At 56.9% G+C, this 27,849-nt stretch overlaps 1 protein-coding gene across 1 annotated transcript; it reads right to left on the bottom strand.

Annotated features, from left to right (window-relative positions):
* Positions 1–26: 26 nt before the first annotated feature.
* Positions 27–22,621, bottom strand: LOC113975878 (semaphorin-3D-like). Its single transcript, XM_027700424.1, has 18 exons — positions 22,507–22,621; positions 11,118–11,321; positions 6,184–6,344; positions 5,430–5,492; positions 5,082–5,201; positions 4,666–4,768; positions 4,436–4,564; positions 3,973–4,118; positions 3,628–3,742; positions 3,402–3,471; positions 2,913–3,057; positions 2,614–2,836; positions 2,409–2,497; positions 2,142–2,183; positions 1,711–1,868; positions 1,421–1,485; positions 1,080–1,210; positions 27–995 (listed from the first exon to the last, which is right to left on the bottom strand). The coding sequence occupies exons 2-18, from the start codon at positions 11,239–11,241 to the stop codon at positions 585–587; spliced, it is 2,295 nt and encodes a 764-aa protein (XP_027556225.1). The 5' UTR covers positions 11,242–11,321; positions 22,507–22,621; the 3' UTR covers positions 27–584.
* Positions 22,622–27,849: the final 5,228 nt, after the last annotated feature.

Below are 27,849 nucleotides of genomic sequence, written 5' to 3'. Positions count from 1 at the left end.
TTTTTTCCAGTAATATAAATGTCAAAATTAAAAAAAGGAAGCGGTGTGGTTTGAAGTGGGTTGGAGCTGGGCTGGGCATGGGCATCTCTGCACACCTGGAGCCCAGGCTCAGCCAGCAGCCATTTCCTGCTGCCTCCAGCAGCACCTGGGCTCCACTGGCACCTCGGCAGCTGCCCAGGTGAGCCCCCTGGCACCTCCAGAGGGGAAGGAGGCTGGATGCACCAGTGTCCATGGCCTGGCTAGGTGCTGCCGGGAGTCAACAAACCATTGGGAGAGCTGGTTCTTGCCTTTCTCTGTCCTCTGTGCTTATTATTGCTGCTGATAATGATTGTCATCAAGGGCCAGGGGAAAACAAGGAGAATAAATATTTTGCAGGTAAATAGAGTCTCAGAGAGCAGGCGCAGGCTGTGTGCCCCGGCCCTGGTGCTCCTGGGGCACATGGAGAAGCAGCTGGGACTGGCAGGGATTGAGGTAGTAACAGCGAGGCATTTCTGCACGGGAAGGTGAGAGGTCTCTCAGAGCTGATGCCAATGAGAAGGGCCCTGGAGAGATCAGTAAGGGAGCTGTGGGCAGCCCTGGCTCCCTCACAGGCGCTGGGGGTGCCTCCGCACCCGGCCGTTCTTGCTGTCCGGGGATGGGTATTTCTGGTGCCAGGCTCTCTGCCGCTGCCTCTCCTGGTGCCGCAGGGCGTTGCAATAGGCGTCCAGGCTGGTGCCCGGGGCGCCCAGGGCCCGCGGGAAGCCCTTGTAGCCCGGCTGCAGGTCAGTGCGGGGCCGGGGGCTCTGGTGGGTCCCTCCGAGCTCAGCCCCCTTGCTCCGTTTGTAGGGCGGCAGCTCCATGGCCTCGTGTCCGATGACGCGGAGGCTGTATCGGCTGAGGGGCCGCGAGAAGGAGCGCTCCACCGCCTGGCACTCGTAGGTGCCCACGTCCTCCCTCGCCAGCTGGCGGATCAGCAGCCCTTGCTCCAGCACCAAGAAACGTCCATTGTTCCTGATCTGGGGCAAAGGCAGAGAACCCAGGTCAGTCCCTGGCGACCGAGCCACCCCTGCTGCCCGTCCCCACTGCCCCGTGCCCCGCACCTCGCTCGGGCCCGTCTCCTCGCCGTGCCGCACCAGCCACCGCAGCGTCGTCTGCGGGGAGCGCGCCAGGCACTCGAGGAAGGTTGAGTTCTTCTCCACCCCGAAAACCAGCTTCTCCAAGGCAGCAGTCCCTGTGCAGGGGATGGGACAGGGGAAGGGGTGAGTGCCCTGCGTGGGACCTGCGTGACAGGCGGAAGGGAGGGCAGCACGGAGCACCCAACGTGAGGTGGGGGCACTGGTTTCCCAGCTCCATCCCGCCCGCCCTCCTGGGCATGGCTGCTCCCTGGCAGAGCTGGCTGCCCACACTGGGGCTTCTTAGAGGGGCTGGGGCTGGTGCTCACCCTCTGCTGTGCCCTGGCACTGGCTGAGGGAGTCAGACTTCAGCACGTCCTGGCAGCGGGCACGCCTGTGGGAGAGCAGACAGGGCTGTGGGGTGGCACCCACCCTGGGCTGTGGGACCCCTCCATGGCACAGCAGCCAGGGAGAAGGACCAGAGAGGGCTGAGGCAGGCAGAGTAGCAGTAGGGGTCTGGGCTGGTGGATAGAGCTCCAAGGCTGGCACTTGCCCATTCCTACTTCTGACAGCATCCCTTTGCAGGAGTACAGCAGGGCTGGCCCAGGTAGACACTCACCTCTTCTCAGTGAGCAAGTGTGGGGCACAGGTCTTGCCATCCCAGGTGCAGTAGGGATCCCTGGCCAGGCAGCAGTCGGTGCAGGTTTTGCCATAGAGCTCACAGCGGTACAGGGAGAGCTGGACCAGCCCATGGGTGCTGCTCACAAACAGCTCCTGCTGCTCGGGCAAGAGGAACAGCAGCAATCAGAGCCCATGGCTGGAGACCAGGGCTGGCAGGGAACAGAGCTCCTGCCCCGTGCTGGGGTGGGGACACTGGGGGACAGCAGGAATGTGAGACAGAGCCTGCCACCTCCCTAATGCCCTGGCAGGATCCCATTCCCTAAATGTGCAAGCCCTGGGGCCAAGGGACTCAGGTAGAGGGGTTGGGATCAGTTGCCCTCTGTCCCTGTCCCTGGGCTGCTTTAGGGAGAAGCAGGAGGGAGGACTCACCCGTTTCGGTGATAACTTCATGTCCAGGATGGGAGAAGGCACCTGGAGGGGAAGGAGAAGGTGCTGAAGCCATGTCAGTCCCTCCTGTGTGCCCCAACCTGTCAGTGGCATTGTGTCCCCAGGGGTGGCAGGATGCCAGGACCCTGGCCCAGATCCCTAGTCCCAGATCCCTAGTCCCAGCTCCTCCTGCTCCTTGCAAGCAGCTTGGTCAGCCCCTGTCCAGCCATCATGGTCCAGCCCCCGTGGTGCCATCATGGCCTCCCGTACCTTAGTGACGCTGATCTCCTCCAGGCTGATCACCTCGGTGCCGCGGCTCACCCCGCCGGCCAGCCCCACCTTCAGCACTTTGCCTTCATCTGCGAAGGCAGCAGAAGGAGCTGTCAGGGCTGGGAGCCCCTGGGACAGCGGGACCCACGTGCCACACAAGCTGCCCCGCGGTGACAGCGTCCCCAGAGCCGGTGTGAGTTCCCACCTGTGCCGAGGAAGAGCACGTCGTAGTGCCGGCTCTCCATCTCCAGCCGGTGCACCAGCAGCCGCCGCAGCCGGTACGGCACATTGACCCTCACCAGCACGGGCTGGCGGCCCTGCGGGTACACGGGCTCCCACATCAGCTGGTGGCTGCGCATGAAGCTGATCACCTCGTCGGGGAAGTCCTTGGTGGACTGCAGGAGGGGGTCGTACGTCTCGCTGGGGCACTGTGTGACACGGGGCTGCATTAGGGCCGGGCCAGTCTGTCCCGCTCCCCCCCGCTGGTGCTCCCCAGCCCCTTACCGTGCCAGGGCGGGGATAGGGGACGCGGCCCTTGTATTCTACCCAGCGGTAGTCGAATCCCTCCTTGTGTGCAAAGGGGCCGCTGAAGGCAGCTCTCACGGCAGCCATGGAGTAAACGCAGACGGCAGAACCGCTGAACACGCCGCTGTGGGGAAGCACAGGGCTGTCAGTGTCCCGGCTGCTCCACGGGGACCAGGCATATGCATGCCCACAGCCCTGAGCCCACGCTGTCCCCTGTCAGCCCTGGAGTCATGCACAGCACCCCGGGGGTGACAGGAATCCCTTAGAAATAGCCAGTCCAGCCTGTGGGACTGCTGACTGTGCTGGTGAACTAGCAGCAGGGAAAGCAGGGAAAGGCTGGTGGCCCTTCCTCAGCCATCTGGGTGCTGTTCCTGCCTTTCTCCACCCAGGGCTCCCTGTGGAGCAGCACTGATGAGGGGCTGGGGGGCTGGACTGCCCCACGCAGGGGCTAATGAGGGTCCTACTCACCTGGAAACCGTGAAGAGGCCGAAGACAAGTGGGTTCTGCGGGTCCCGGGTGCGCAAGAGAAAAACATCCTCTGCAAAGAGAGGGATTGAGGTGAGGCACCCCAGAGCTGTAGTATCAGTCCAGAGCATGCAGGCAGGCATCCTTGATGCTGTGCCCTCCTCCCTGGGAGGGAGCAGCTGTGGCAGAGCAGTGTTGCTCCCGGCTGCAGCCAGGGCTGTGCACTCACCGAGCTGGTCGAAGTGGGTCTCGGTGCCCTGGGGCCCAGGGATGGAACACACCAGGCGGGCCTTCAGGAACGTGCTCCAGCGGTTGATGAGGCTGCGCTTCCCTCCAACATCATTCTGCCAGGCACCAAGAGCTGGGGTCGGTCCAGCCTCTCTGAGCCTCCCCCACCACTGTGCCCTCCCTGTTCCCACAGCAAGGACACCCCCAGCCCTGAGCCTTCTGCCTTTTGGTCAGTGTGCAGTGGCACCCTCATGTCTCACTGTTTGGGATGCCTCTTGGTCCAGAGGAGGTAAAAGCCCACCTGGTGGGACACCCATCCACAGAACACTGGCCTTTGGCAACTGACCTTGCAGACCCTGGCCACCCTGGCGTGGATGTGCCGCCGCTCCCACTGCCCAGCTTCCATGGCTGTCTCGCGGAAGAAGATGTAAACCTTGTCATCGTGTGGGTTGTAGGTGTCAGGGATGGCATAGGCACCAATGAACGCTGGCTCTGTGGGGGGAAAGACCAGCACAACGTGGCCCTGTGTCCTCATCCCACTCTGTGGTACTGCCCTAAAAGCCCCTGGCAGGTGCTGCAGGTACACAGGGCCTGTGTAGACCTGGCTACCCAGGAGGCAGAGCCCCATTCCCAGTGCTCAGGCTGTGGAGTGCATGCTGGAGCCTTGATCCCACCAGTGGCCTCATTAGTGCTTCCCCCAAAGAGGAGAAGTGGGTGAGACCATAGAGCTCTGGCCCCAGTGGTGGCCCCAGCCTCTCCCCAGCAGTCAGGAGAACCCCCCCATGCCCCATGAGTCCCCCTGTTCCTACCGTGTAGCCAGTGGTCCTGGTTCTGCTCCGTGCGGATGTAGCTCTGCTCTGCCCCGTGGACCCAGGTCCGGAAGAAGGCAGCACTGCTGCCCATGAAGTCACTGGAGGTGCCCGAATACAGCTCCCCATCTGCAGGGTCAGGGAGGTGTGGGTGGGAACCAGCACCTCCCAGTACAGACCATGCCCAGCACTCCCCTCCCAGCATCGCCTCTGCTCCCTCTCGCTCTTACCGATGAGGAGTCCCGTGAAGGGCTCGTGGGGGCTGTACGGGCACCGTCCTCGCCCCGATTCCAAGGAGTGGGTCACCAGCTGCATGAAGGGAGCCCCAGGACCCTGTCAGAGCCAAGGGGGAGATGTCAGCCCAGGGGAATAAGCTGGGATTGTGAGGAAGAGTGGGAAGGAGGCTGGAGTGCTCAGGTCTGTGATGAGTAGGGTCCTTGAGGAGGATGCCAGGACCTGGTCCCATCTCCATGGGACACCCTGGCACTGCCAAGCTGGAGTTGCTCTCGCCATGTGAATGCCAGGAACTGCACCAGGCTGTCTGCCCTCCCCACGCTCTGGGGCTCCTTCTCCCTTTGATCCCTGGGAATGGGGATCTCTTGGCACCTTCTGCCATGGGGACTTGTTTGTCCAGGATGCTCCTCACCTTTCCCCTGGCTCCCAGCTGGATGAAGGCACAGACGGGCTGGTAGGAGCCGGTGCCACAGGCAAACACGTGGCTCCGGTTGAAGGGCTGGAGGAGGCGGATGAAGTTGGCACACTCCGTCTGCGCAGGGGGAGATGTTTGTCAGTGGGCTGAGTCCTGGTGTGTCTGCTGGGGATGAGGAGCCTGGCCAGACCCTGCCATGGCACCTGGCCAGCTGGGCTTGGCTCTGCCTGGCTCCACAACCCCATTCCAGGCAGACCCCCAGTCTCGCCTTCGGGGTGACAGGGATGTTTAACCTCCATGGTAAACTGCCAAAGGCAATGAGCTGGGGCTGCCAGCCCTGCTTACCTCCACGTTCTTCCCTGCCAGCTGGCAGTGCTCGACTTGCTCCCTGGGGGCTGGCCAGAAAATCTGAAACACAACGACCCCTCAGATGCAGCCCCTGTTTCCCTTGGCTCCCACGGCACCAGTGGGAACAGGCTCAGTCAAAAGGTGCTGCCAGGCTCAGGTGCACGACAGGACACGGGGCTGCTCTGCCACAGGTCTGACACCCCCCTGGGTCCCTAGGGCCCAGTGGGCATCCTGCCAAATCAACTCAGAGTGAACCCGGCATGGGGACAGAGCCTGGGTGGGCCACGGCACGCCCAGGCAGTGGGCAGGCTCTCCTGGATCTCGGCCCGTGGGAACGCCAGGCTGCGGTGCCTTAATGGGCTTTTCTTTTGTTGGGCTTGAGCTGTGCACCCTGCCAGCAGGATGTCTTGGGATGACATTAGTGGACTCACTGCTGGAGCTGTTGCTGCAGCAGCAGGGAGTAGATGTGACTGCAGGGCTCCGGGCACTGCCCTCAGTCCACCCAGGTCACTTCTCCTGGCCAAGCCACCCTGTCCCTCCCTGGCGTCAGCCCATCCCAGCAGGGCTCAGCATCGCCAGGGATGGGTTGACCCCAGTGATTGAGACATCCTGGTGTAAATGTGTCCCCAGTGAGGTTAGAACAGCCCAGTTCAGAGCACATCCACCTCCACGCCCTGATGCTGGATCAAGGAGTTGCTCCCAGGGAAGAAGAGGCCAGCTTGGCCAGGGCCACCCTCCTCCCAGCACTGACCTTCTCAGGCTCTCTGCTGGGATGGTCCAGGTGGAGCAGGAAGATGTGGTTTTTTGCTCCCACCATCAGCCAGGCTCTGTCTTCATCCACCAAAAGAGCTTGGAAATCCATCCCATCCCCTGAGGCTAGCAGCAGGCGAGAGCTGTTGGATTTCAGCAAGTCTGAGGAGCACAATGTGGGAGAAAGAGAAACCCATCCATGAGCAACACAACTAGCCGCCAGAGGCCCTGTGCCTCCCTGGCTGGGACAGCTCTGGTTACCTACCCTTGCTCCAAGGAATCACAATTCCTGCCTCTGCCTCAGTGAAACCCACTGCCCTTGGTGCCCCTGAGCTCATCATGGAGTCTCTTCCATGTTCCTTCCTGGGAGAAAGAGTCACTCCTACAGAGAGGAGAACTGTGCTGACCTTGCCCTGGCTGAGCTGGTTTGCAGGGCACGGAGCAGGACAGGGATCCAGCCCCAGGAGCCCAGAGTGCTCAGCTTGCAGCCTGATTTGCAGAACTCCTGGAGCTGCAAAGCCTCTGCACCCTGAAACTGTGGGGAGAGGACGGAGCAGAGGAGACTTGCTTGCTGTGCCTCCTGGCATGTTTTCCATGCATTTCAGATCAAGAAAGTTTACATAAAAAAGGGTTTTGGCTATTTGCTGGGGCAAATACAGCCTCCAAGAAAAGGCCACCACAGCCCAGTCTGGACATCCTCTTTGCCCACCCTTTGAGTCTGTGAAGTGGCTGCTGGACTTTACTCCAGGCACAGGGACAGGCAGGAGGATGGGAGTACCGGGACAGACCCTTGTAAAGGAAGTTCCCAGCTGTGTCCTGGATGCCACTCCAACCCTGCACCAAGCACCCCACATTTCCCATTCTATGTCCTGGGCATTAGACTAGCTAGGGAAAAGTGCTTTTCATAGCACCTCTTTGGCACTGCTGGAGGGAAGAACCACCTTGCTGAGGGGAAAGTGTGTCATGGACCCAGCACACTCCATGGAGAGTGGAGACAGGACAGCAGGAAAGGCTCTGCTGTTCAGGCTGCTGCTCCTCCTGTGCAGCAGCCGGGGTGGCTCACATGGCCCTTCTGGCACAGTTGCAGCCATGGGGGGTGTGAGGGAGACAATAAGCTCTTTTCTTTTGGTTAAAACTCCTGAAACAGCATCCCCCGGGCCCGCATCAGCCTGTGATGTGCAGCACCAGGTTTGGTGGCTGGTTGCCGGGGCAATCACCCCCCAGTGCCGCCGGAGCGGCGGCTGCACCGGACACGGGACCGCAGCAGCTGCCGCCCCTGAGCGCCTGCTCCCAGGGATCAAGGCAGGAGAAACCTGCACTGGGACAGGCCTTGGGGCTTCCAGAAATCATAATGTACAGCTTTCATCTCCAAAAGTGCCGGGATGTGGCTGGGGACAGGGGGCTGGCTACGCTGGGAAGGCTGCTCCTGGCTTTTGTGCTGTGCAGGGAAACAGGCAAAAGTGGGGCCGTGGGAAGAGGAGACGGAGATGGGCTGCACTGGATGGGAACTGAGTAGAGGTGGAGTGTGGCTGGAAACCCAGAGAGATCTATAAGACCCAGGCTGAAAATCTGCCCCAAATCACATGGGTTGAAGCAGTGTGTCAGGAGCAGAGGGAGGGAGGCTGTGGAGGGGAGCCGGTGTTGGCCGGGTGGGTGGAGTGTGGATGGGAGCGTGGGTGGACGTGCGGCCCCAGGTGCAGGTGGGGTGTACGTGGGCATGGGCACAGCTCCATCCGAAGGGAACCGGCTGACCCGGGAGGTTGTCTCACTTCCTTCCACCCCCTTTCCAGGGCAGAGGGGAAGCAGGGCCAGTGCCTGAAGGCTGGAGACGCCACTGACGTCCGGTGGTCCCTGCTGGGCCCAGCAGCACGTGGGTCCCTGCCTGGATCCAGCAGCCAGGCTGGCTCCCAGCTAGAGCTTCCGTCTCCCCTTCCTCCAGGATCAGAGCTCCTGTAAGGGGGGGGACACAAATCCTCCTCTGCCAGGAGCCACTTCCAGCTACATCAGGGAGCTCCTGGCTCTCCTCCTGCTCCCACAAAAACTGTGCACAGCCCCATTGCACTCCCCACCTTTCCTCAGGTGCCTCCTCTGGATACCAGGGATACAGGGGAGAAGATTTCCAAGCAATTTTCCTCTAGTTGAATGGGATTAACAGCTGAATTCCTGTCCCTGCCTCTGGGCCATTGTCCCTGCTGGGTCCTCAGTGGAGTGCAGTGCATCACTCACTCTCTTATGTCTGCCAACAGCAGGACCTGCCTGATTCAGGGAGGAGGGAAATGCTAGGCAGGACTCTGGGGAGGCAGGTTGGGGTGGGAGGGAAGGGCAGAGGACAAGGCTGATCCTAGAGAGTGTCACTTGCTGGTCACCCTCTGACGTGCTGAGGACAAGGCCAGGCAGGGTGATGGAGGAGCCCTCCCTGCTGCCATGGTTAATACATGGGAGAACCCTGGAAGGACTCACTGCCCTGCACTTGCTTCCTCTGGCAGATTAATGACCATGAGGGTCTGAGCCTGACCCCGTGGCACGGCTCTGCTCCCTCACCAAGAGGACACTGAGTGCTGTGATCCAGACCCAGGAAGCTGCCCCACACAAACCAGTCTCTTCTCACTCCCAGGGCATTTGATCTAAACCCAGCCCTGGAGGCAGGGAACCAGGGCATCTCTGCAGCAGCTGTGCCATGGCCAAACCGATGGGTGAGCCCAGAGAAACATCCTCTCCTTTGTGCTCACTGCCTCCCAAGGCCGCGGTGTTTGTCTTTATTGCCGGGACCCCTGTAACTGCCTTGTCCCATCCATCATCTCCGCCTGCCCCTCAGCTACAGCATCCTCCATGCAGGGTGACCTGGGCTTCCTGGGGTCACCTCCCGGCTGTGCCGGAGGGCTCTCCTGGCCCCTTCCCCCGCCACCAGGCGCAGCAGCCCACGGAGGAGATCCCCAAAGCCGGGGGAAGCTTGGTGCTAAATCGGGCTCTGGCCCCTCACTGCTGCTGGCTGATAAGGGACGTGCCAGGGCAGCTCTTGGTGCCGATAACCAGAGCCCCGTGACCACCCTGCCCTCTGGAGCACTTGCTGCGTGGTGCTGCCCGGCTGGGCTGGCTGCAGATCAAAGGCTGGCAAAGGACCCATTTGCCAGTTCCTGGGATATTCCCGCAGGAGGAGCTGGCAGGCGTGCTGTGGTTTCACTGAACACCCACACTGCTGCACAGCCTTGGAAAAGAGAGAGGCTCAGCTCGGGCAGCGCTGGGGCTGACCCAGCCTGACCCAGCTCACCCCAGGCTGCCCCTGCCCGGCCGGGGTGGCCGGTGTGCTATTATAAACCTCCTCCTCGCCTCCTCGGCGGGGTGGGAGCCGCTGCTGTTGTTCCTGGCCCCGTGCCCTGTGCCCCATCCTTCCTGTGCTCCCGGACCGTCGCTGCTGTCATTTCCTTCTCTCGACCCTGCTTGCGTCTTGTCCCCCCGCCCCGCCGAGGGCTCCGCCTGCCACCCCATGCTGGGATCTGAGGGCAAGGCTGACCCCGCGGATGGACTCTCAAAGGCCTCCTTTTATTTATTTTTTTTCTCCTAGGGGTTTTTAAACCTAAACTTCTCAAGGCATTGTGTCCTTGAACCTGCCCTGTGCTGTCAATGAGTCACATCCCCTCGCCATTGTTCACCTCGTCCTTGAGCCCTCCCGATGCTGGGAGCTTCCTCTTCTGCCTCTGCCCAAAAGGGTTTTTGGCATGTCTGGCCCCGGGACACTGTGGGGCTTTGAAGTCAGCAGTCCCTCTGCCCCAGCAGCCCTGCTCTGCCTCCTCTGGCTCCAAGGAAAGGCAGATCCTGCACCCTGTTTCTGAGCTGGGCTATCAGCAGAGCCTTCTCCTCACACAGATATCCTGCATCCCTGGGAGGTCCAGTCCTCTGCAGCCACAAACAGAGAGCATCTTCCATCATGCTGGCTGTCCCTGCCTGGAAAGCAGCTCCTCAGGGTGATGGAGCAGGCCGAAAGGATGGCCCCAGAGCTTGGAATGCTGTGCCCATGAGAAAGCTGCTCTGTCCCCTCTTGGGTGTGGAGAGGGCTGGTCCAGCCCTGCTGACTGCCACGTCCAAGGCCACTCTGAGGATGTGCTGAGCTGGCATTCTCAAAAGCAGCTTGCTGGTTTTCACATAGGAGAACCTGAAAGCAGGTCAATTGGCCACATTCGTGCTCCAGGTTCATGGCAGGGTGAGGAGCTGCCAGGTTAGCAGAGCTCTGCTCTGGCTGCTCAGGTCATTCCCCTGTAAAGACTCTTTCCCTAGGGACTCCCTTCCCACATTTCTCTGCTGGGCTGTGTGCTGTGCTACCTGTCAGTCTGCCATTGCTGCATCTTCAGGTCACCAAAGCAGTCCCCCCTCTGCATCAGGCTTGAGAAGAGAAAACAATGCCTCCCCTGAAGAACTCATCACCTAAACAGTCTAGACAGATGTAGGGGGGGAGGGAAAAGTGCAGTAGGGAGATGATCTACATGGGGAATCAGTCTCTCCTGGCAGGAGAGGAGGGGTACAGGCAGGACTGTGCTGGTGGGAGGTACAGGAAGAAGTTGGTGGCACTGTCCTGGGGCTCAGTGTCCCCACTGCACTGTGAGCTGAAGGCAGGGGACATTCCCTGGGGATGCCCAGTTCAGCCCCAGCCCAGGACACACTGTGAGACACACAGAGTGAGTCTGAGCAGAAGGGCACCAGGGCAGAGTTTTCCCTACTCGGCCCTCTTCTCCAATGCCAGTGGCACTGGTACAGCATCCTCAGGGACTGCTTGGAGCTGCACCCTTGAAACATCCCAAGGGCCCAATGTGTAGAGATGTTACAGCCGCAACCATGAGGCTGCTACCTGTGTCCCCAAGCCCTGGCCACCCCTTCACTCCCTCCTTGCAGGACTCTCTCCCAGCCCTCCCAGGCAAGATGCAGACCCCAAGGAGCCCCTACCTTTGTAGGCGAGGCGGAGGCGCGGGGCGTGCTGCTTCCATGCCTTGCTGCTGCCTGGCTGCTGCAGGAGGGCGCAGAGGAGGAGTGTGGCGAGGGGCAGCCCGTGGCTGGGGACAGCCCACATGCTGGCACAGGGATGTGGGCAGGGACCACTCGCCCTCACAGCACCATGGTCCAGCGCCGAGATGCCACCTCAGCCGCCAGCTGCAAGGAGAGAAAGGGGAAGGCTGCAGCTGGTGCTCACTGAGCCCGTTTGGGCACTGGGAAGGCAGCTGTGGCTGGGATACACACTCATCAGCTGCCCCCCTGGAACTCCAGCGCCTTCCATGTCCACAAAAGACCAGCTATTCCAGCCTGCCTAGGGGAAGTGTACCGTGTGATGCCAGCATGCCCACAGCATGTGGTACTTGGAAGCATTTGAGCATCCTGGAGGTGCCTGACATGAGGGGAGAGGTGAGGAGCGCTTGGGCAGTAGTACATCCTTCAACAGGCTCTCAGAGCTTGGGCATCCTCTGCTCAGCTCAGATCCCAGTGCTTGGCAGAGCCTGGTGAAAGATTCCTAATACTCATCTCAGCTTGGGGTTAAATATCATCCCTCTCACTTAAAGGGGAATCCATGTTTTGGAGCACTGTCCATAAATGCCACTTCTCTGATCCCATCAGCATCATCTGTGTCTGTGTGTGTACATGACATATCCCTGGCCAGTAGCTCTGCAAATTGCCTGGTCACCACAGAGCTCTCTGAGGCCACCAGCATTGCTGGCTGTGGGATACTGCAGGCTGGAAGGGCTCTCTGACACATACATCCCTTCTGAGGCACACAGGGGTTCACTGCCTTGTCCAGCAGCTCCCACAGCTCCTTCCTGGAATGGGGCTGGCCTGCTGGCCCTCACCAATTAATCCAGGCTATTTAGATACTTTTTCTCCACTTCATAAATGTCCTGGTCCCTACATGGCAGCTCTGACTAACTCCCCCTCTTGCTGCATATTAAGTTTGTCCAGTCCCACGGCTGAAAGATTTAAAATGAGCTTTTTAGCTCATTCCTGGCCAGAGGCTCTTGGCACCAGGAGCAGGGGATTCCTGCCATCCCGGGGAAGGGCTGTGGGAAGGATGTTGCAGCCAAGTCTTTCCAAGTGCCTTGGTCTCTGCCTTGCACAAGGAGTGCTCAGCTCTGCCTAGGGAGGAAGTTTGGGGCTGGTGGAATGGGGGTTTCTCGCTCTCCCATCAGTAGCTCTTGGCTGAGCTGGGTTGCAGCTTTTTGGGAGGGGGGGCAGCTCCTCTCCTGCTGCTTTCCTGCCCTCACTGCTGCCTGGATCTCACTCTGGCCAGCATAGCCTGCTGCTGCTCCAGAGCCTTCCCCTGTGCCAGGAGACCTGTCACCACCCCGGGACATGGATGTGGCCTCGGAGTGACTGTCTCTTTTTATTTTGAGGCTACTCTCTCAACCCAGCCACCCCTTCCTGGGCACTTTTCAACAGGTCAACCACTGACATAGGAAGGGAAAAAACATCCCACAAACATGGTGGGTTTAGCCAGGTTTAAACTGTTCCTGGGTTGTGGGGAGGGGGGCTCCCTGATAGGAACCCATCAGCCACACTGGGGACAGTGCTGCCCTCACTCCCCCACAACCTCCTTCCCAGCAGGCAGTGATGGGATGCTCCAGCCATTTCAGCTCTTCCCATGCTCAGCCCCTGAAGTGGGGTCTCCCAGAGCCATCCTGTGGACTCGCAGCCGTGCCCTGAGCGAGCACTGCTGTCCCAGGGGTCATCCCAAAGGCGGGTCTGGGATTTGACAGCTGTATTTTTTTCCTTTGCCAAAGTGTGTTGTGTTGCTGGACGACTCAGGAAAATGCTGGCCTCTAATTGCAGCTTTCTATAAATGGAGCTGGGTCTGTGCTAGGCTTACCTTTGGGCTAAGCCAGCCTTGGAGGAACCTTTCATGACCCAGGGAATGCCAAGGCTTCTGCAGATGGCAGGCAGGGCACTGCTCCTGCCTTGGGACATGGTCACGCATGACGAGCTTTAGGGATGCTTTGCATGCCTGGAGGAGGGGCTGGGGCTGTGGGGCAGGCGTGTGCACTCCCATCTACAGCTCAGTTATACCAGTGCTCAATTTCCTGCCTTGGGAATGCCAAAGGCGGGTCTGATGGTAGCAGGAGCCACAGCCATGCACAGGAAAAACCCAGAGCCCTGGCAGGGCTGGGACAGGGACAAGACAGTGAGGGTTTTGCTAGAGGGATTTGCAGCAGAGAAAGGAAGAAAAATTCCAGTAAGAAACACTTCCCATGTGTGTCACTCTGGGACTCCCTCCCATCATGCACAGGCAGCAGTGAGGGACTCCACATCCACTTCCCATGCCCAGCTAAAATCCCAGCACAACCCCCCTGAGCTGGCTGTGCCCACAGCCTCTGGCACAGGGACATCCCTCGCTGTGCCAGTCGGTGCAGGGATATGGGGGAAACAGATCTGCCGGAGGTGAGGAGCTCGACCGAGTTCACACGGAGAGGGGGAGCGTGGGTGCCTGGTGGATGGAAACAAGCTGCGGATGATGAATCCGGGGTTAAATTAAACACTCCCGACAGCTTTAAATAATCAAATGTCCGGAGCTGCAACTATTTCCAGCTCAGTTTGGAGAGGGAAGTGCTGATGAGGGCAGGTTGCTGGGCGAGGGGATGGCAGAGGGTTAACATTTCAATACTCCAGGCACTGCAGGACCTGGTAGTGAGGACTTGGGGGATGGCAGCTGTATTTTGGGGGGCTGGCAGTCACCAGGAGTGCCAGGGGTAGGTGGTACGGGTAGTGACACCATGGTGCTGGGGTGACTCTACCAGTAGACCACCAGGCACCCTGGTCCCAGCAGCTGCCCTGTGCCCTCCCTCCCCTTCCACTGGTGACCTGCAGAAGCCACAGAATCACAGAAAGGCTTGGGTTGGAAGGGACCCTAAATATCATCTAATTCCAATCTCCCTGCCATGGGTAGAAATGCCCCCCACTAGATCAGGTTTCTCAGAGCCCCATCCAACCTGGATGTGAACACTTCCAGGGATGGGGCAGGCACAGCTTCTCCGGACCACCTGTCCCAGGGCCTCACCACCCTCACAGGGAAGAATTTTTTCCTAATATCTGATCTAAATCTCTCCTCTTTTAGTTTAAAACCATCCCCCCTTGTCCTGTCAGTGTCTGCCTGTGTACAAAGTCAATCTCCCTCATTTTTATAAGCCCCCTTTAAGTACTAAGGCTGCATTGAGTTCTCCACATTAAGTCCAAGAGGTCTAAGGCTCTTGGCTGTCACAAAGTCCCCTGGAAAGTCTTGCTGTAGAGTGAGAAGTCCAGGGAAAAGACAAATCCTTCCTGTTTGAGACACAGGGTATGGAAGGGACTGGTTTATCCATGAAAACTCCAGTTTCCTCCTGACAACGCCTATCTGCTGCAATGCCACGAATAGTGTAAACCAGCCCAAATGTCAGAGGGGGAAGGGCCCTGGCAGTGGGTTTATCAGGCTATGGATTATCTCTGAGGGGGAAAGCTCAGCTCTTCAGCAATCTCGCAGCATGAACAGCAGTCGCAGTGTTGCCATGTGCTCCACCAGTTTCACAACCCTGATTGTATCCCAGATAATCCCCACGTGCCATGGACAGCCTGGTGCCTTCTCCAGTTACATGGCAGGGCTGGCAGGGCTGGGGGATGAGGCAAAATGCTGCTCCCCAACAGCTGGGGGACCTCAAGGGAGAGGAGAGGGGGGATGAGAGGATATGCACACCTTATCAATGTCCGTCCATAGGGGTCTTCCCTGTGGGGGGACAGAAATGCTGGGGTAGAACTTGCTGTGAGAGGGGAGAGCCCCAGGGAGCTGAGTCCTTCCATAGGACTGGCCCTGCCTGAGGCTCCTGAGCACCCAAGCCCTGGCTCCCAGACCTCAGCCCCAGACTCCTGAGACTGTCCTGCCTCCCCCAGCAGAAACTCTGGTGTGGGTGGTCCCTTCTCTGCCACTTTTGGGAGCCGGGAGAAAGGAGTCTCACCCTGGCAAAGACACTGAGGGGCAAAGCCAGGCAAGGAGGTCCAGCAGACTCAAATTGGGCACCCATCCCTGCACACACATCCGTGGGTCAGTTGGGTGCCTGCCATGTGGTCTGTGTCTTGGGAATGTGGAGCCATGTGTGTGGGGAGCACTCACAGCCGGAGCTGCTGGCCGCGTGCCTTGGCGTGCACCCCTGCCCACAGCTGTCCCTCTTCCTAAATCACTGCCTGGCCCCCTCCCTGGCCACGCAGGAACAGAACCCTCCCTGCTCAGCCCAGGGTTGTGGTTGTCCCTCTCCACACTGCCTAGGATGATGGATGCCCTGGCAGCTGCAGGGAGAGGCAGCTGTCGTCCTTCTCCGCTGGGAGGACAAAGGCACTGGGGTGAGCCCTTGGCTCCCTCCCTGTCTTCCCCCAGAGCTGCCAGGCTGGGGCAGGACCAACTCTGAGGGAGCCTGTGGTGCTGAGTGGTTTGTGGGAGGGGAATGTGATGGTCCTGCAACAAGACACCAGAGCTGGAAGCACAAAACCAAGTGGCAGAGCTTGGGTGGCATCACAGCACCTCAGGGTGCCCTGTGAAACGTCGAAGTCTCAGCAAACCCCTCAGTAACAAGATCACACACGCCCATACACGGCCCCAGAGACTGAGGGGAGTGGATTTGGAGGGGTTAGATGAAGGGATTGTTGGACAACAGCAGAAGGCTGAGGCTGCTCCAGCTTCACCTCCATTTCCCTGCCACCACACGGCCAGGCTGGCCAGCAGACTCCCTTCCAGCTGGGACATCTGGCAGCCTCTTACCCTCCTGCCTCCTGACATTAAAGTCCCCGACTGCAATTAGTCCCAGACCACCCTTCCTTGCCAGACAACACTACTGGAGTGTGCCAAGCACCACGGGTGGGGACGAAAGAGCCCAGCTGCCACTGTCACACTGCAGACCCTCAGCATGTCACCCCCCGGGCAGGGGGGCTCCTCCCTCATGGGCACTGGGTGACAATGGCAATGGGGCAGGGACAGCCCGGTGGTCTGGGTGGTATCAGGAGGACTTTGCTGCCCGTGGTGACACCTCAGAGCGTCTCCACAGTGTTTGTCTCCCTGAAGTTATAGTAGCTTAAGGCACACTCTGGTTGGGGGCACATCCTTTGAAAGTAAATAAGGAATTGCCAAGCCCAAGGCTGGCCAGGATATTAATAACTGTTTATGATAGGATAAGGAGCTTGCTTCCCTTATCATCCTGTTAATCCCTTTCTTGGGAGGCCGCTGGCTCAGCCCCTACCTTTCCCTTCCTACTGAGAGAGGTGAAACCCACTCTAGTCCCGCTCTCAGGCATCTGGCTGGGAAGGTGGCCCAGCAGCTGGACTTGACGCAGGGCACAGTGGTGGGCACAGTGATGGGCTGCATCAGCCCCTGCTTTCAGTCAGTGATTTCTGCAGGAGTTTCAGGTGTTCCCGAATGTGCTACTTGAGCCAGGTAGTGCCAGTTGAGGGACCATCACCATTTCTCCCACTAATTTACCCCAAGGGCATCCGGCACCAGGAAGGCAGCAAGTCCAACATGCAGAGAAAGCTGGATGGAGACACAGCGTAATTGCACCTTGCAGGTCTCCTCTCACCTAAGATGCTGCCAAAGCACAGGCAGCTTCCAGTGCAGAGCAGTGCCACGGTCCCACTGCCCACATCAGGGCTCTGGGACACCACCTGGAAGTGACACATTCACAGAGGACTGGGTTCCTCCCCAGAAAAAGCGGAGGTGGGACAAGTGTGGGTTAACTTGGTGTAATAAACTCTGGGCTGACTCGGTGTACTGCACTCCCAACCTGCCCCCTAATGCAATTGAGAAGCTTAAAATTCTTTCACATTTGGGGCTTGCCACCCTTTGATGTTGTGTTCAAGTACCCAAATAAGGCAGGGAAGAGGCTGTGTGCTGCCCACTGTGCTGCCTGCCCAGCTCCCCAAAGCCTTGGGGGTCCCCAGAGGCAGTGCTGCATTCCTCAGAGCCATTTATACTCCAGTGCTGAAACCCACCCCTGTCACCTGTCTGCCACATGGCCTGACACTCAGGACAGCCCTTGGGAGGCTCAGGGAGCTTTACCCCACTTGGGAGCCATTCTCTGGGCTCCAGACTTTCCAGGCTGGGTCTGGGTGAATCACACACGTCCTGATAGGGGCTCCAGGGCCAGGAGCTGGTGTGGTCTCTAGCCAGGGACTAGAGACCGTGCTCTTTGCCCCAGACTGTCTGTAAAGCTGCTGGGGTGAGGGGCTGGGTGACACTCAGGGTTTCCATCCAGAGCTTGCCAGCCCTGGGTCACCAGCTGGAGCCTGGGCAGGCTCAGCCATCGCCCCCTGTCACAAGCTGCCAGCCCCTGGAAAAGAAGTGGTGGGCTTGGTTGGGGTCCTGGTGGGACCCCAGCAGAGAGCCAAGGGCTGGGGATAGCTCCACCCCAGGCGTGTCTCAGGGGAGAGCTAGCCCTGGGGAAAGCATCCCTGCTCCCTGGACAGGCTGCAGCCTTTCCCAACACTCCCAAGCCAGAGCCAATTGCTTCCTGAAGCTGCCAAGGCATTCTGCAGCAAACCCACACGATTTGCAATACTCATTTTCTTCATTCACAGTGAGATTATTGCTTCCCACCTCCCGACCTACTGGACAGGGTGCTCAGCACCTCTCGGAGAGCTGTTAGCTTTGCCACATCTCCCCACCTATCATCCCAGGGCCCTTCCCGGCGGGAGCTGGCCGTGAAACACCTGCTCTGCTGCTCAGTGACCCGGCTCATGATCCGCTTCACCACTGCCAGAGAGGGACACGGCTGCCGGTCGCACTCCCGGGGCCACTGGCTGTCCCAGCTGGGGCCGCCCGCCTCCCCTGGCACTTGAAAGCTCTGCAGTGTTTTCTTTTCATCAGCGAGAGCCCCGCTCCCTGCTCTCCCGGCCGCGGCGCTAGTTGGAACAGGCTGGGCAGGCGTGGGGGGCTCCGGCGGAGAAAGTATTTTAATGAGGATGGAGGGTGCCGGCCCTGTTATCTGCTTCTTCTCAGCGCCTCTTGGCTGGACTCCTCGGGAATTAGAGCCTGGATTGCCGGGTAAACTCTCTGGCTCGCAAGCCTTGGACCCCTGCAGAGCACCACGCTCCGGCGGCCGCCCCGACGGGCTGCCCTTCGCTCCAGGACACTGCTCAGGGAGCCAGGGACACAGCTCTGCCTGGCAAGCAGCTCCCGAGGGCTGAGCACCCCTGCGACCCCACCCCAGCAGCTCGGCTGTGGCCGAGAGAGCTGCCTGGGGCAAGGCTGCGGCTTCTCTGCCGGGTATTTCCCGGGATCAGCGACCAGCGGAGACACTGGGATAGACGCCGGGGCGTTCACCCCAGCCAGCTGCTCAGTCACGCTTCCCCAGGGGATGCCAGGTCAGCTCCAGGCGGAGCTGAAGATGCTGGCACGTCTGGCAGGGGCCGGGGCAGGTCAGGCCCTGGGCGGCTGCCACAGCATTGCCGTGGGAGAACCAGGGCAGCACCAGCAGCTCCAAGGCAGAGAGGTCCCTGCTTTCAGCCATTTCCCTGCCCTGACAACACAGGAGAACCCCACCCAGCAGAGGGACACAGGCGGGGGTACCCCCCTCCCAGCACAGCCCCTGTGCCCCTGTCCCCAGCAGGTCAGAAGCAGCAACCACCATGTACCACACCCGAGGTGCTGCTCCCAGGGCACATCCCTCCTGCCCAATCCCTATCTCACGTGAAGGCCTCTCTGTCCTCCAGGCACTGATCTGCACAGCGTTCTGCCATGGAAGGCCACTGTGGTCGTTGTTATTCCAGTGTGGGGCTGAGGCACAGATGGACTAAGTGACCTGCCTGTGGTCAAATGGGAAGCATAACAGGACAGGGATTGACCCCAAGTGTCCCATCTTCCCCCAAAGAAGCTCGTTCTCCTCCAGCACAGACCAGCTCAGCGCTAAGCCTGATTCTATGCACGTGGCTCCAGCACACGGTGTCCGAGCTGTCACCATGTCACCACCCGCCTGCGTGGGAGCACACACCGTGGGAAGGACAGCTCTCCCCTCAGAGGACAAGGGACAGATTGAAACTGAAAGCCCTTGTTTTCCTTTTCACACCACAAAGCACGCAGGCCAAGTTAGCTGACATCAGTGGTCTCCTCCTGGAAAACGGGGAAATAAACCTGGACCCGGCGGTGGGAGAAGCGCGGGGGAGGTTCCTGCACACAATAAATGGCAGCTCGCCAGCAGTGAGACCAGAACAATCACCTCACACGGCTGAGTGCTTGTGAACGGCACCATTCCAGAGGAACCAGATCCTGGGCAGGCTCCCAAGTGAAGTGGGGCTGATGCTGGCAACAACTGTGCTCCATGCAGTGCCATCCCACCGGTGGAGAGGGGTTATGCTGGCCTGGCATCCCTGCAGGTACGACAGAGCCAGGGGGAGATTCAGGGGCACGTGGGATGACTGAGAACAGAGGTAGCAGAGGCCAAATGCCTTACAGTGACCACATCAGGGAGTAACAAAGGCTTATCTCTGCTGGGAGTATGGAGTGGTCCCTCCGGGGTACCAAGGAATTACTATCATTCATAACATCCAGTTGCGAGGAGATGCTGGGGTTTTATGGCTGTGATTTGGGATAATTTAGTCTTTAGGGAGGGAGAATGACTCAGTTCCCTGTGCTGTGAGCCCAACTCTGTGGCCTTACACTGGTCATTTTGCTTCAGTTTCCCCAGGCAAAAAGAGCTGGAGAAGGTACAGTTGGCTCCTATGAGCAGGGCAGGAGCAGGGAGGTATCAAGTGGATCAGAGGGAGGACCAAAGCTGGAGACCCAGTCCAGGGTAGGTAACACTGTTTTCACCTTTTCTCCTTGCTCCTGCTCTCCACTTGCTCCCTGCTCCAAGCAGGGGAGAACAGGATCCCCTGATCCGACCTCCTCCCCATGGAGGGCTCCTCAAAGAGGGCAGCTGAGGCTGGATGTATCCCCCCATTACCCATCCAAAAGCAACTCCCAGCAGCCCCCCAGACCAGGAGGTGACTCAGCTGACTGATCTCTATGTCTCTGCTTCCAACAGCAGGTTTGTAACGGTGTGAGCGAGTGCCTGTAAGGATCTAATTACCCTGTGCTCTCTGAGCCACCTCTCATTGTAATCCCAGCCGGAGTGGGGATAGACCAAACTTGGAGGAAGAGGCAGCTCCAAGAGTCTGGGAGCCAAGGTTTACAATAAATCCTTATCCTTGCTGTAAACAGCCCCTGAGAGGGTGTCACAGGAGCACAGCAGAGAGCGAGGCAGCCAGAACCCCTCACCGTTTGGAACATCTGCCAGCTCGAGGACTTGGTTTGGCAAAGAGCATCATTAGCAGCAGCAAGACCTGCCGGGGACCCCAGGCTTGGCTCCAGCTCCCTATCCTTGAGCTGGGTGCTGCTGGGTGCTGCTTCTGGCAGCCCCACAGCCTGGGCATCAGCTCTTGCCCAGCCAGACGAGATGGCTCAGACCGTGGCAGCTGCTCTCCAGCCTCTGCACACAAGCACATTGGTATTTGGGAGAGCATCTTACATCCTTGGGGGTTTCCTGTTTAATTCTCAACCTAAGGAACTGCAGCAAATGATCCCTGTCTTGCACGCTTGTGGAATTCAGTGAGATTAGATTAGGGATGAATTCTTCCCATATTTCTTATAGGGCTGATATCTCTGCCCTGGTTTTCAATTGACTTCCCCATCCCTGTCTCATTAATCACCGGGGTGTTTGGGTCTCTGTCGTTTTCAATACCGTTAGCTCGGCAGGAGAAATCTGTCTGTTCCAACAGCCCATCGTGTCAAGCCAGTGACCCGTCAGGGCTGCTAGACCCCCTCCCTTTGAAGGCTGAGCGAGGAGAGGCCGGCAGAGAGCTGGGACACGCTCCACTTGGCAAAGAGAAAGCTCCCGCATGGGGCGCGTGGCCGGCATGTGTGCGGGATGGCTGCAGTTCTGTGACCAGATCTCCAAGAGCACTTTCCCCTTTGCCCTCAGGCACATGGCTGCAGCAAAAAAATGCTGGTTTCCAGTTTAGCAGAAATTTCCTGCCAGTGTTCAGTAGCTGGATTAATGCAGAGGTTCCTTATGGGTAATAAATTCTTAGCTAAGGGCAGCCACAGCAGCGACCAGTGCTTGGGGCTCACTGGACCCTCACTACACCCTGCCCAGGGAAATACTTCCAGATGATTTCCAGTGGGCAGCACACCCCTCGGCCTGGCTGCCATGTAGGGCTGCCACACACTCAGGAGCAATGATAAGACCACCTCATGCCAGAGGTGGGGTAGGAAGAAATAACCCTCTTTGTCTTAATTTAAGTTCAAAAAGAGCTTTGTTATTTGTTAAACAAACATTCAGCCTCCTCCCTCCACCCTCACCCTGAGTATCAGCCCCATCACACAGAAACACCCACCCATCACTTTCAGGACACTCAGACTTGCAAGGCTCCCGACTCCCAGCCATCCATACTCAGGCTCTGTGATGCTTCCAAGCAGAGGGATCATTAGTTACAGGGACTCCTTTGGAGAGCACCCAGCATTTCTCAAGCTCTGTTTCTTTTCTGCCTGCTATATTGGATGACCCAAGTTTCTGAGAGGTGAGGCATTGCAGAGGGAGGTTGAAGAAGTATAATTTCCCTGTCCCAACAGAGAAATAAAGCTCAAACAGGGGAAAATTCCCTCATGGATCAGGGAGGCTGTTTTTTCTCCTTAGATCAAGGCTGTCACAACTGTTTGAAGGCAAATGATTGATTTTTATCTGAGGGGGGAGGGAGAAATCTGACAAAGTTATCTCTGAGCGGTGGCAAAGCTCCCAGCATGGGTTAGTGACAACTGCCCAGTGTGGGATTTTGGGATGTTAAACCTTTGCAGCAAAACAGAGTATAGAAGTAGAAGAACATCAGAAAAAACCAGCTTTGGAAACAGAGCTGTACCATAATAAAAAAGCACAAAACCTCTCAGAACCGAAGTTACAGCATTAATAGACATAACAGTAAAAGATGGTTGCAGGGGGCTGGAACAAGAGGATCTTTAGGGTCCCTTCCGACCCAAACTATTCCATGACTCTGTAAAGATTAGTACCTCAAACTTTTCGCGGCATGCTATGACAAATGGAGCGACAGAGCGAGGTCTGCTCTCTCTGCAGGAGGTGGGAAAAGCCCAGTCACTCGTGAGTTACTCTGCACGGAGCCATAAAACACAGCGAAGCTGACAGTGAAAGCAGACGAGCTCACGGCTGGTCAACCCCGGCTCAGCCTCCCAGGCTGAGCTCTCCCACTGGGAATGCTACCCCAGCCAGCTCTCCCAGGGAGGGAACCAAGGCAGCCCGAACCAGCCTGGGCTGCCCAAGTTTATGAACAATTAAACCCGTTGCTCGTTACTCACCCGTCAAGGAGCCAACGGGATCCCAGCGGCAGTGCCCACCCTGCCACCAGTCCAGCAGCTCCAGCGCCTTCTCCCAGCGAACCCAGAGCACCTGGAGGCTGGAGGCGGCAGGAGGAGCCGGAGGGGGAGGACAGCCGGGGGCAGCCCCTCATTCATACCCAGCCCCGGCTGCGGGAACGCTCCGTCTGGTCCGTCCCATTCATCCGCACATCACAATTGCCATCTAGCGGTGTGGGATCGGTGCGGCCGGAGCTGCCGGGCTTCCACCGAGTCATAGGGAAATATTCGGCTTTTCCCCGGGATGCTTCGTCCCTGCAGGTCGAGGCACATCTCATGGAAGGGGATAGGAAAGCATCAGATGCAGCGCTCACGTTTTCTTTATCTTGTGAACTGGGACACAAAAGCACAGCAGGGTGGATGGGAGCAGAGGCTCACGGACACCATCCCACTGCTGTCATGCAGTGGGGTTAGAAAGGAAAGCTCTGGTCCACAAGCAACTTCAGAGCTAAAAGTGATGGAAAGGGAAATCTGGGAGGATTTGGGCTCCAATGTACAAGCACAGTGCAGTGGGAGCAGACCCAGACATTCAAGGACCTGATGTATGAACCATACATTTCACCTCAAATCCTGTGTTCATTTCTGAGCCCCTCACTACAAGAAAGACATTGAGGTGCTGGAGTGTGTCCAGAGAAGGGCAACAGGGCTGGGGAAGGGTCTGGATGAGTGAGCCGGGGAGGGAGCTCAGCCCAGAGAAGAGGAGGCTCAAGGGGGACCTTCTCACTCTCTACAACTCCCTGACAGGAGGGTGGAGGTAGGTGGGGGTCGGGCTCTGTTCCCAGGTAACAAGCATCAGGTTGTGCCAGGGAAGATTTAGATTGGATATTAGAAAAAATTTCTTCACTGAAAGGGTTGTCAAGCACTGGAACAGGCTGCCTGGGGAAGTGGTGGAGTCACCATCTATGGAAGGATTTAAAAGCCGTGCAGATGTGGCACTTAGGGATGTGGTTCAGTGGTGGGCTTGGCAATATTAGCAGTTGGACTCAATAATCTTAGAGGTCTTTTCCAATTTAAGCTATTCTGTGATTTACAAGGTGTTTTTTAGCTCCAGACAGGCTCTGGGCTGATCCTGCAGCCTGAACGCCCATCAGTGGCTGGGGAGCATGAGGTGCATTCCTGGAGCATATTGGGTTTGGTTTCATCTGAAAGGAATCTGGTTGATACTGTCCCAAGCCCGACCTCTGCAGAGCTGCTCCAGGATGCAATCCAAAAGTGGGGAAAGTCATGAGATCAGATTCAGAAGTGCACCCCAGAGCCAAATTAAGGCACTGGAGCAGGCACACCCCAACAGGACGTTAGGGAAAGGGACTTTTCTGTCTGTGCAAAAGACCTCCCCTATGTCCCAGCAACAGGACCCAAGGGAGTTGCCTAAGACCCTGTTGAGGCTCTGGGTGCAACAGGTGTCACCAGCTTGTGGGTGGGACTGCACTGCCTGTACTGGGGTGACCATGCTCCCACTGCCTCTCTGTGATGGGAATGCAAACCACCCTAATGTAGGCACTCCCGGTCCTCAGGCTGATCCTCTCCTTCCCCCCAGATCAAGCCTGGCATGGTACAGTGTGAAGTCCAGAGACGGGTGTCCTGCACTGTGTGTCTGCAGCAGCAGTGGTGTCTGTGAGGTGGTGGCTGGAACCACCTCCATGGGTGAGCTCCAAGCTGTTATCCAGCCCTCTGCCATTTCTGGACCAGCCCATCCTTCCATTGTGTGGGACGGGGGACTCTGTCCCTGGGGGGTAATGCTCACATTCCCAGCTTCCTTGCAGCATTCCCAAGTGCTCCACAGGGAAGCAAGGTGCACTTTAACAGCTGGACAGGACTGGCCTCCTCCAGGCTGCAAAAGGGCTGAGCAGCACATGCACAGACCCACACACCCTCCAGCAGCAACTTGGCCAAACCACATCCCATTCAAAATGTGCTGGTAAAAGGGATCCACATGAAGTTTGGACAAGAGCTTGTGTCCGTGCTTATCTCAGCTATTCCAGGCACTCTGTGACTTACTATAGTGTCATTCATCTTCCTTTGAATCTTTGTACTACTGAAAGGAAGTCCATGAAAGTGCAGCTTCACAAAGTTATACTTGGTGACATTTGAAAGCATAATGTCCCCAGTGCAGGAACAAAGAACAGAATGGTCTTTGTATGTATATGGATAAATAAGGAAATACAGAACCTACATTAAAATGGGGGCATGGTTTGAGCAACAACCTCCTCTGAACACTGAACTCCTGTTTTTTGAGTCTTAAAGCACTAAATGAGTAAAATTGTTCAACATACTCATCTGGTATCTTTCCATGTCTATCTAGGGGCAAGTACACATGTTTATTACTCTTCCATTTCAAATAAAGAGAAGGCTTAAGGATTTGTTTGAAAGATATTAAAAACTGGCTAATTGCAATGTATTCACTCCTAAAGCTTTTACTGTAAAGTAGAACTTTAACTTAAAGTGTTCCCTGCTCATGTTCTGCTTGCTGGTATCCTGTGCCTCCAGGGTGTCCTGGCAGAGCTTTGCCTGTGTGCCAAGCCCAGCCATACCTGTGCAGGTGTGCAAAGCCCTGATGTCCAGCACAGCTGCACTTGTGATGTTGGGAAAGAAATCCCTGGAGGAGGGGTTTTTTTTCAGTTTGCTTGCAGCTGAGTGATAGAAACCCGATTTGTGGAGCATCAGGTTTTGCCTCTGAGAAACACAAGGAGTGTAATGCCCCTGCTGACAGGGTGGGTGTGCCTGGGCTGCAGGGAGGTGAGGTGGTTCTGTACCCAACTGTGTAAGGCATTTCAGAGAGGGTCCCAAATGGAGATGACAGGTCAAAGAGATGTGACCAGCTCTGAACTCAGTCTTTGCAGCACTGAGGGGCAACCACCAGCCTCATCCTCCTTCCAGCAGCCCCTCTCCTCTCCTTGAAGCAGGTCACAGCTGAGGAGGGAAGCACATTCCCTGGGTTCTTTCTCTCCTTCCCCTTTACAAATTATTCCCTCAGCCCACCCTGATGGTGTTTTTTTTTCTGTTTAGAAAGCACAACTCCAGCTCTTTACATCATTATGTTTCACTTACAAGGGCCTGAGTCACTGCTGTATCAATATTAATATGAATAAATATTGGAAATCAAAGACTATCTACTTGATTTACCTTGGGAAAGGGGGGAAAAAGCAGCTCTTGCTCCAGAGCCCCTCAGATGTCTGAAGCAGCCTCTTGCATACCAACCTGTGTGGCTGACAGAGCTCAGAGATGAACCCTCCCTTGGACAGGGGTCCAAGCAGAACTGCCTCCAGCCCTCTAAATGGTGGATTAACCTCCTCTTTGGTTCCACACTCAGTCTGTGGCTCCTGTTGCCTGTTCCTTTCAAATAAAACCCTTTTACACCCCTTGCTCTGCCTTTTCCTCTGGGCTTCCTTGTACACACAGTTCTATCCAGACCAGCCTTAGTGCTGGTTACAGATCACCCCAGTCCTCCTCCTGTGTGTAACATCTCCATGCAATCAACTGCTACAACACAGGACTTACACTGTGAGTTGTTCCAATTCTCTTATCAGGACCTTTGAAAAATAAAAATAAACTGTAACCTGGGCCATACCCCTCACCACAGGATGGCACACAAGGACACGTGCTGAACACAGCCACAGCACTAGCACAGTGGTGAATAATCTCAAATAAAAGTAAAATAGTTATAAGATATAAAGGTAGTTGCAATTCAGCTGTGGCTTTGGGTGACTATCCTTTAAAAAGTATTAAAGACACCAAAACCACTGCACCAAAGATAAATGGTCAGGGTTTCTGCATCACCACCTACGCTGCTGTTTTCCCAAGAGAATATGACGTTTTCTGGGTTGGTGCTTCTTTTTAATGCTTTTAGTTTCTCACTCTATTTATCTGTTCCAGCTCATTAATAACCTCGTGCCAGTCACCTCATCCCAGCCCCAGCAGAGGGCTGCTCCACACTCCCTAATCCTGGATATCCACGTGGATGGATGCTGTGCCTATGTAGATATGTACATACAGTATATACACACACATCTTCAAGGGAATACACAGGAGCTCACACTGGGTTACATTAGGGAAGAGGAATTTGGAAGAACTAAATCAATATCAATCCAGGGAATACCTCAATTTTCCATGGGCTGGCACAGGGATACTCCCTACAGCCCGGGTGAGTAGTGTTCTCAAGACACACACAGCACACCCCCAGAAATCCCACAGTTCTGGGAGTAACACTGTGGTGTTCCGACATCCTAACATACAAGCAGTATTCCTGATTTCCCATAATCAGTTACTATGAACCTCAAAATAATAGAAGCCAACACAAATATTTCTATGATTAATATAAGTAACAGGAGATAGATCTACCTCCATGGACAGAAAAAGGATTTCTCTTGATTGGTGACAGATACATCCTGCAATTAGTTATTTGTAATTTTTTTTTCCTCCTCTTTTCACAGCAGTCTGTTCCTGCTCCTCTTCTGACTTGAGCCCTGGCAATGGGCCTGCCAGGAAAGTGCTGTGCTGCCTCTCCTTTCACACATGCACATCACAAACTAGAAGCGAGTATATGGCTAAGCCAGGGAACGTGCATTATTTAGTGAGGTCCATCTGTCTAAGGGAAGCTGCTCTTACATTTATCCAGTTTATTATCTTCTAATTAATTACATATCATCAGTCATTAACAGGCTTTCACCAAAATGCATGTACCCACTTAGCAAATTAATAAAATCAGAACAGGTTCCTGCTAAGGCTCCTTCTGGTTGTCTTGGGAATGATGTTCTGTGGGTGCTCATTTTTGGCACACACACAGGTGCCTGGCCCACCCAGGTGCAGACAGCCTGTGCAGCAGCTACTAATTTGCTCTCAGATTCCCCTCTTCCCTCATGTGCCACTGAAAATGATGTCCCATCACAGTCATACTTCTTCCCCACACTTGAGAGCACAAGCTTGTTACATCTGACCTGGTGCCACCTGCACTGCTCCCTTTTTGGGAGTTCATCCCCAGAAGCCCATCACCTTCCCCATCCTTTCCTCGCATGCCTGGGGCTCCCAGGAAGACTGAAGGCCCTCACACACATGTACTCACCAGCACAATGTCGTGCCCACCTCCACCATCCCTGGGCCACAGTGCCATGAGCGAGTCCTCCACACTGCTGTGGCACTGCCTGTGCCAGAGACAAGGAAATGCAGCTCGGAGAGGTCTTCTGCTGCCTTTGGAAGTTGTCAGCTCTTGCAGGTGGCTCTTCACCTCCAAATCCTGCTGCCTTCAGCTTCCACATCTCCTGCTTTCCCTCCCTTGGGGTATTTGGAAGC

Source organism: Neopelma chrysocephalum, unplaced genomic scaffold, assembly GCF_003984885.1.
Source record: "Neopelma chrysocephalum unplaced genomic scaffold, ASM398488v2 Primary Assembly neopelma1_147, whole genome shotgun sequence".
Classification (NCBI taxonomy): Eukaryota; Metazoa; Chordata; class Aves; order Passeriformes; family Pipridae; genus Neopelma; species Neopelma chrysocephalum.
The sequence above is the reverse complement of the archived record's forward strand: the minus strand, read 5'-3'. Positions and strand labels throughout refer to the sequence as shown.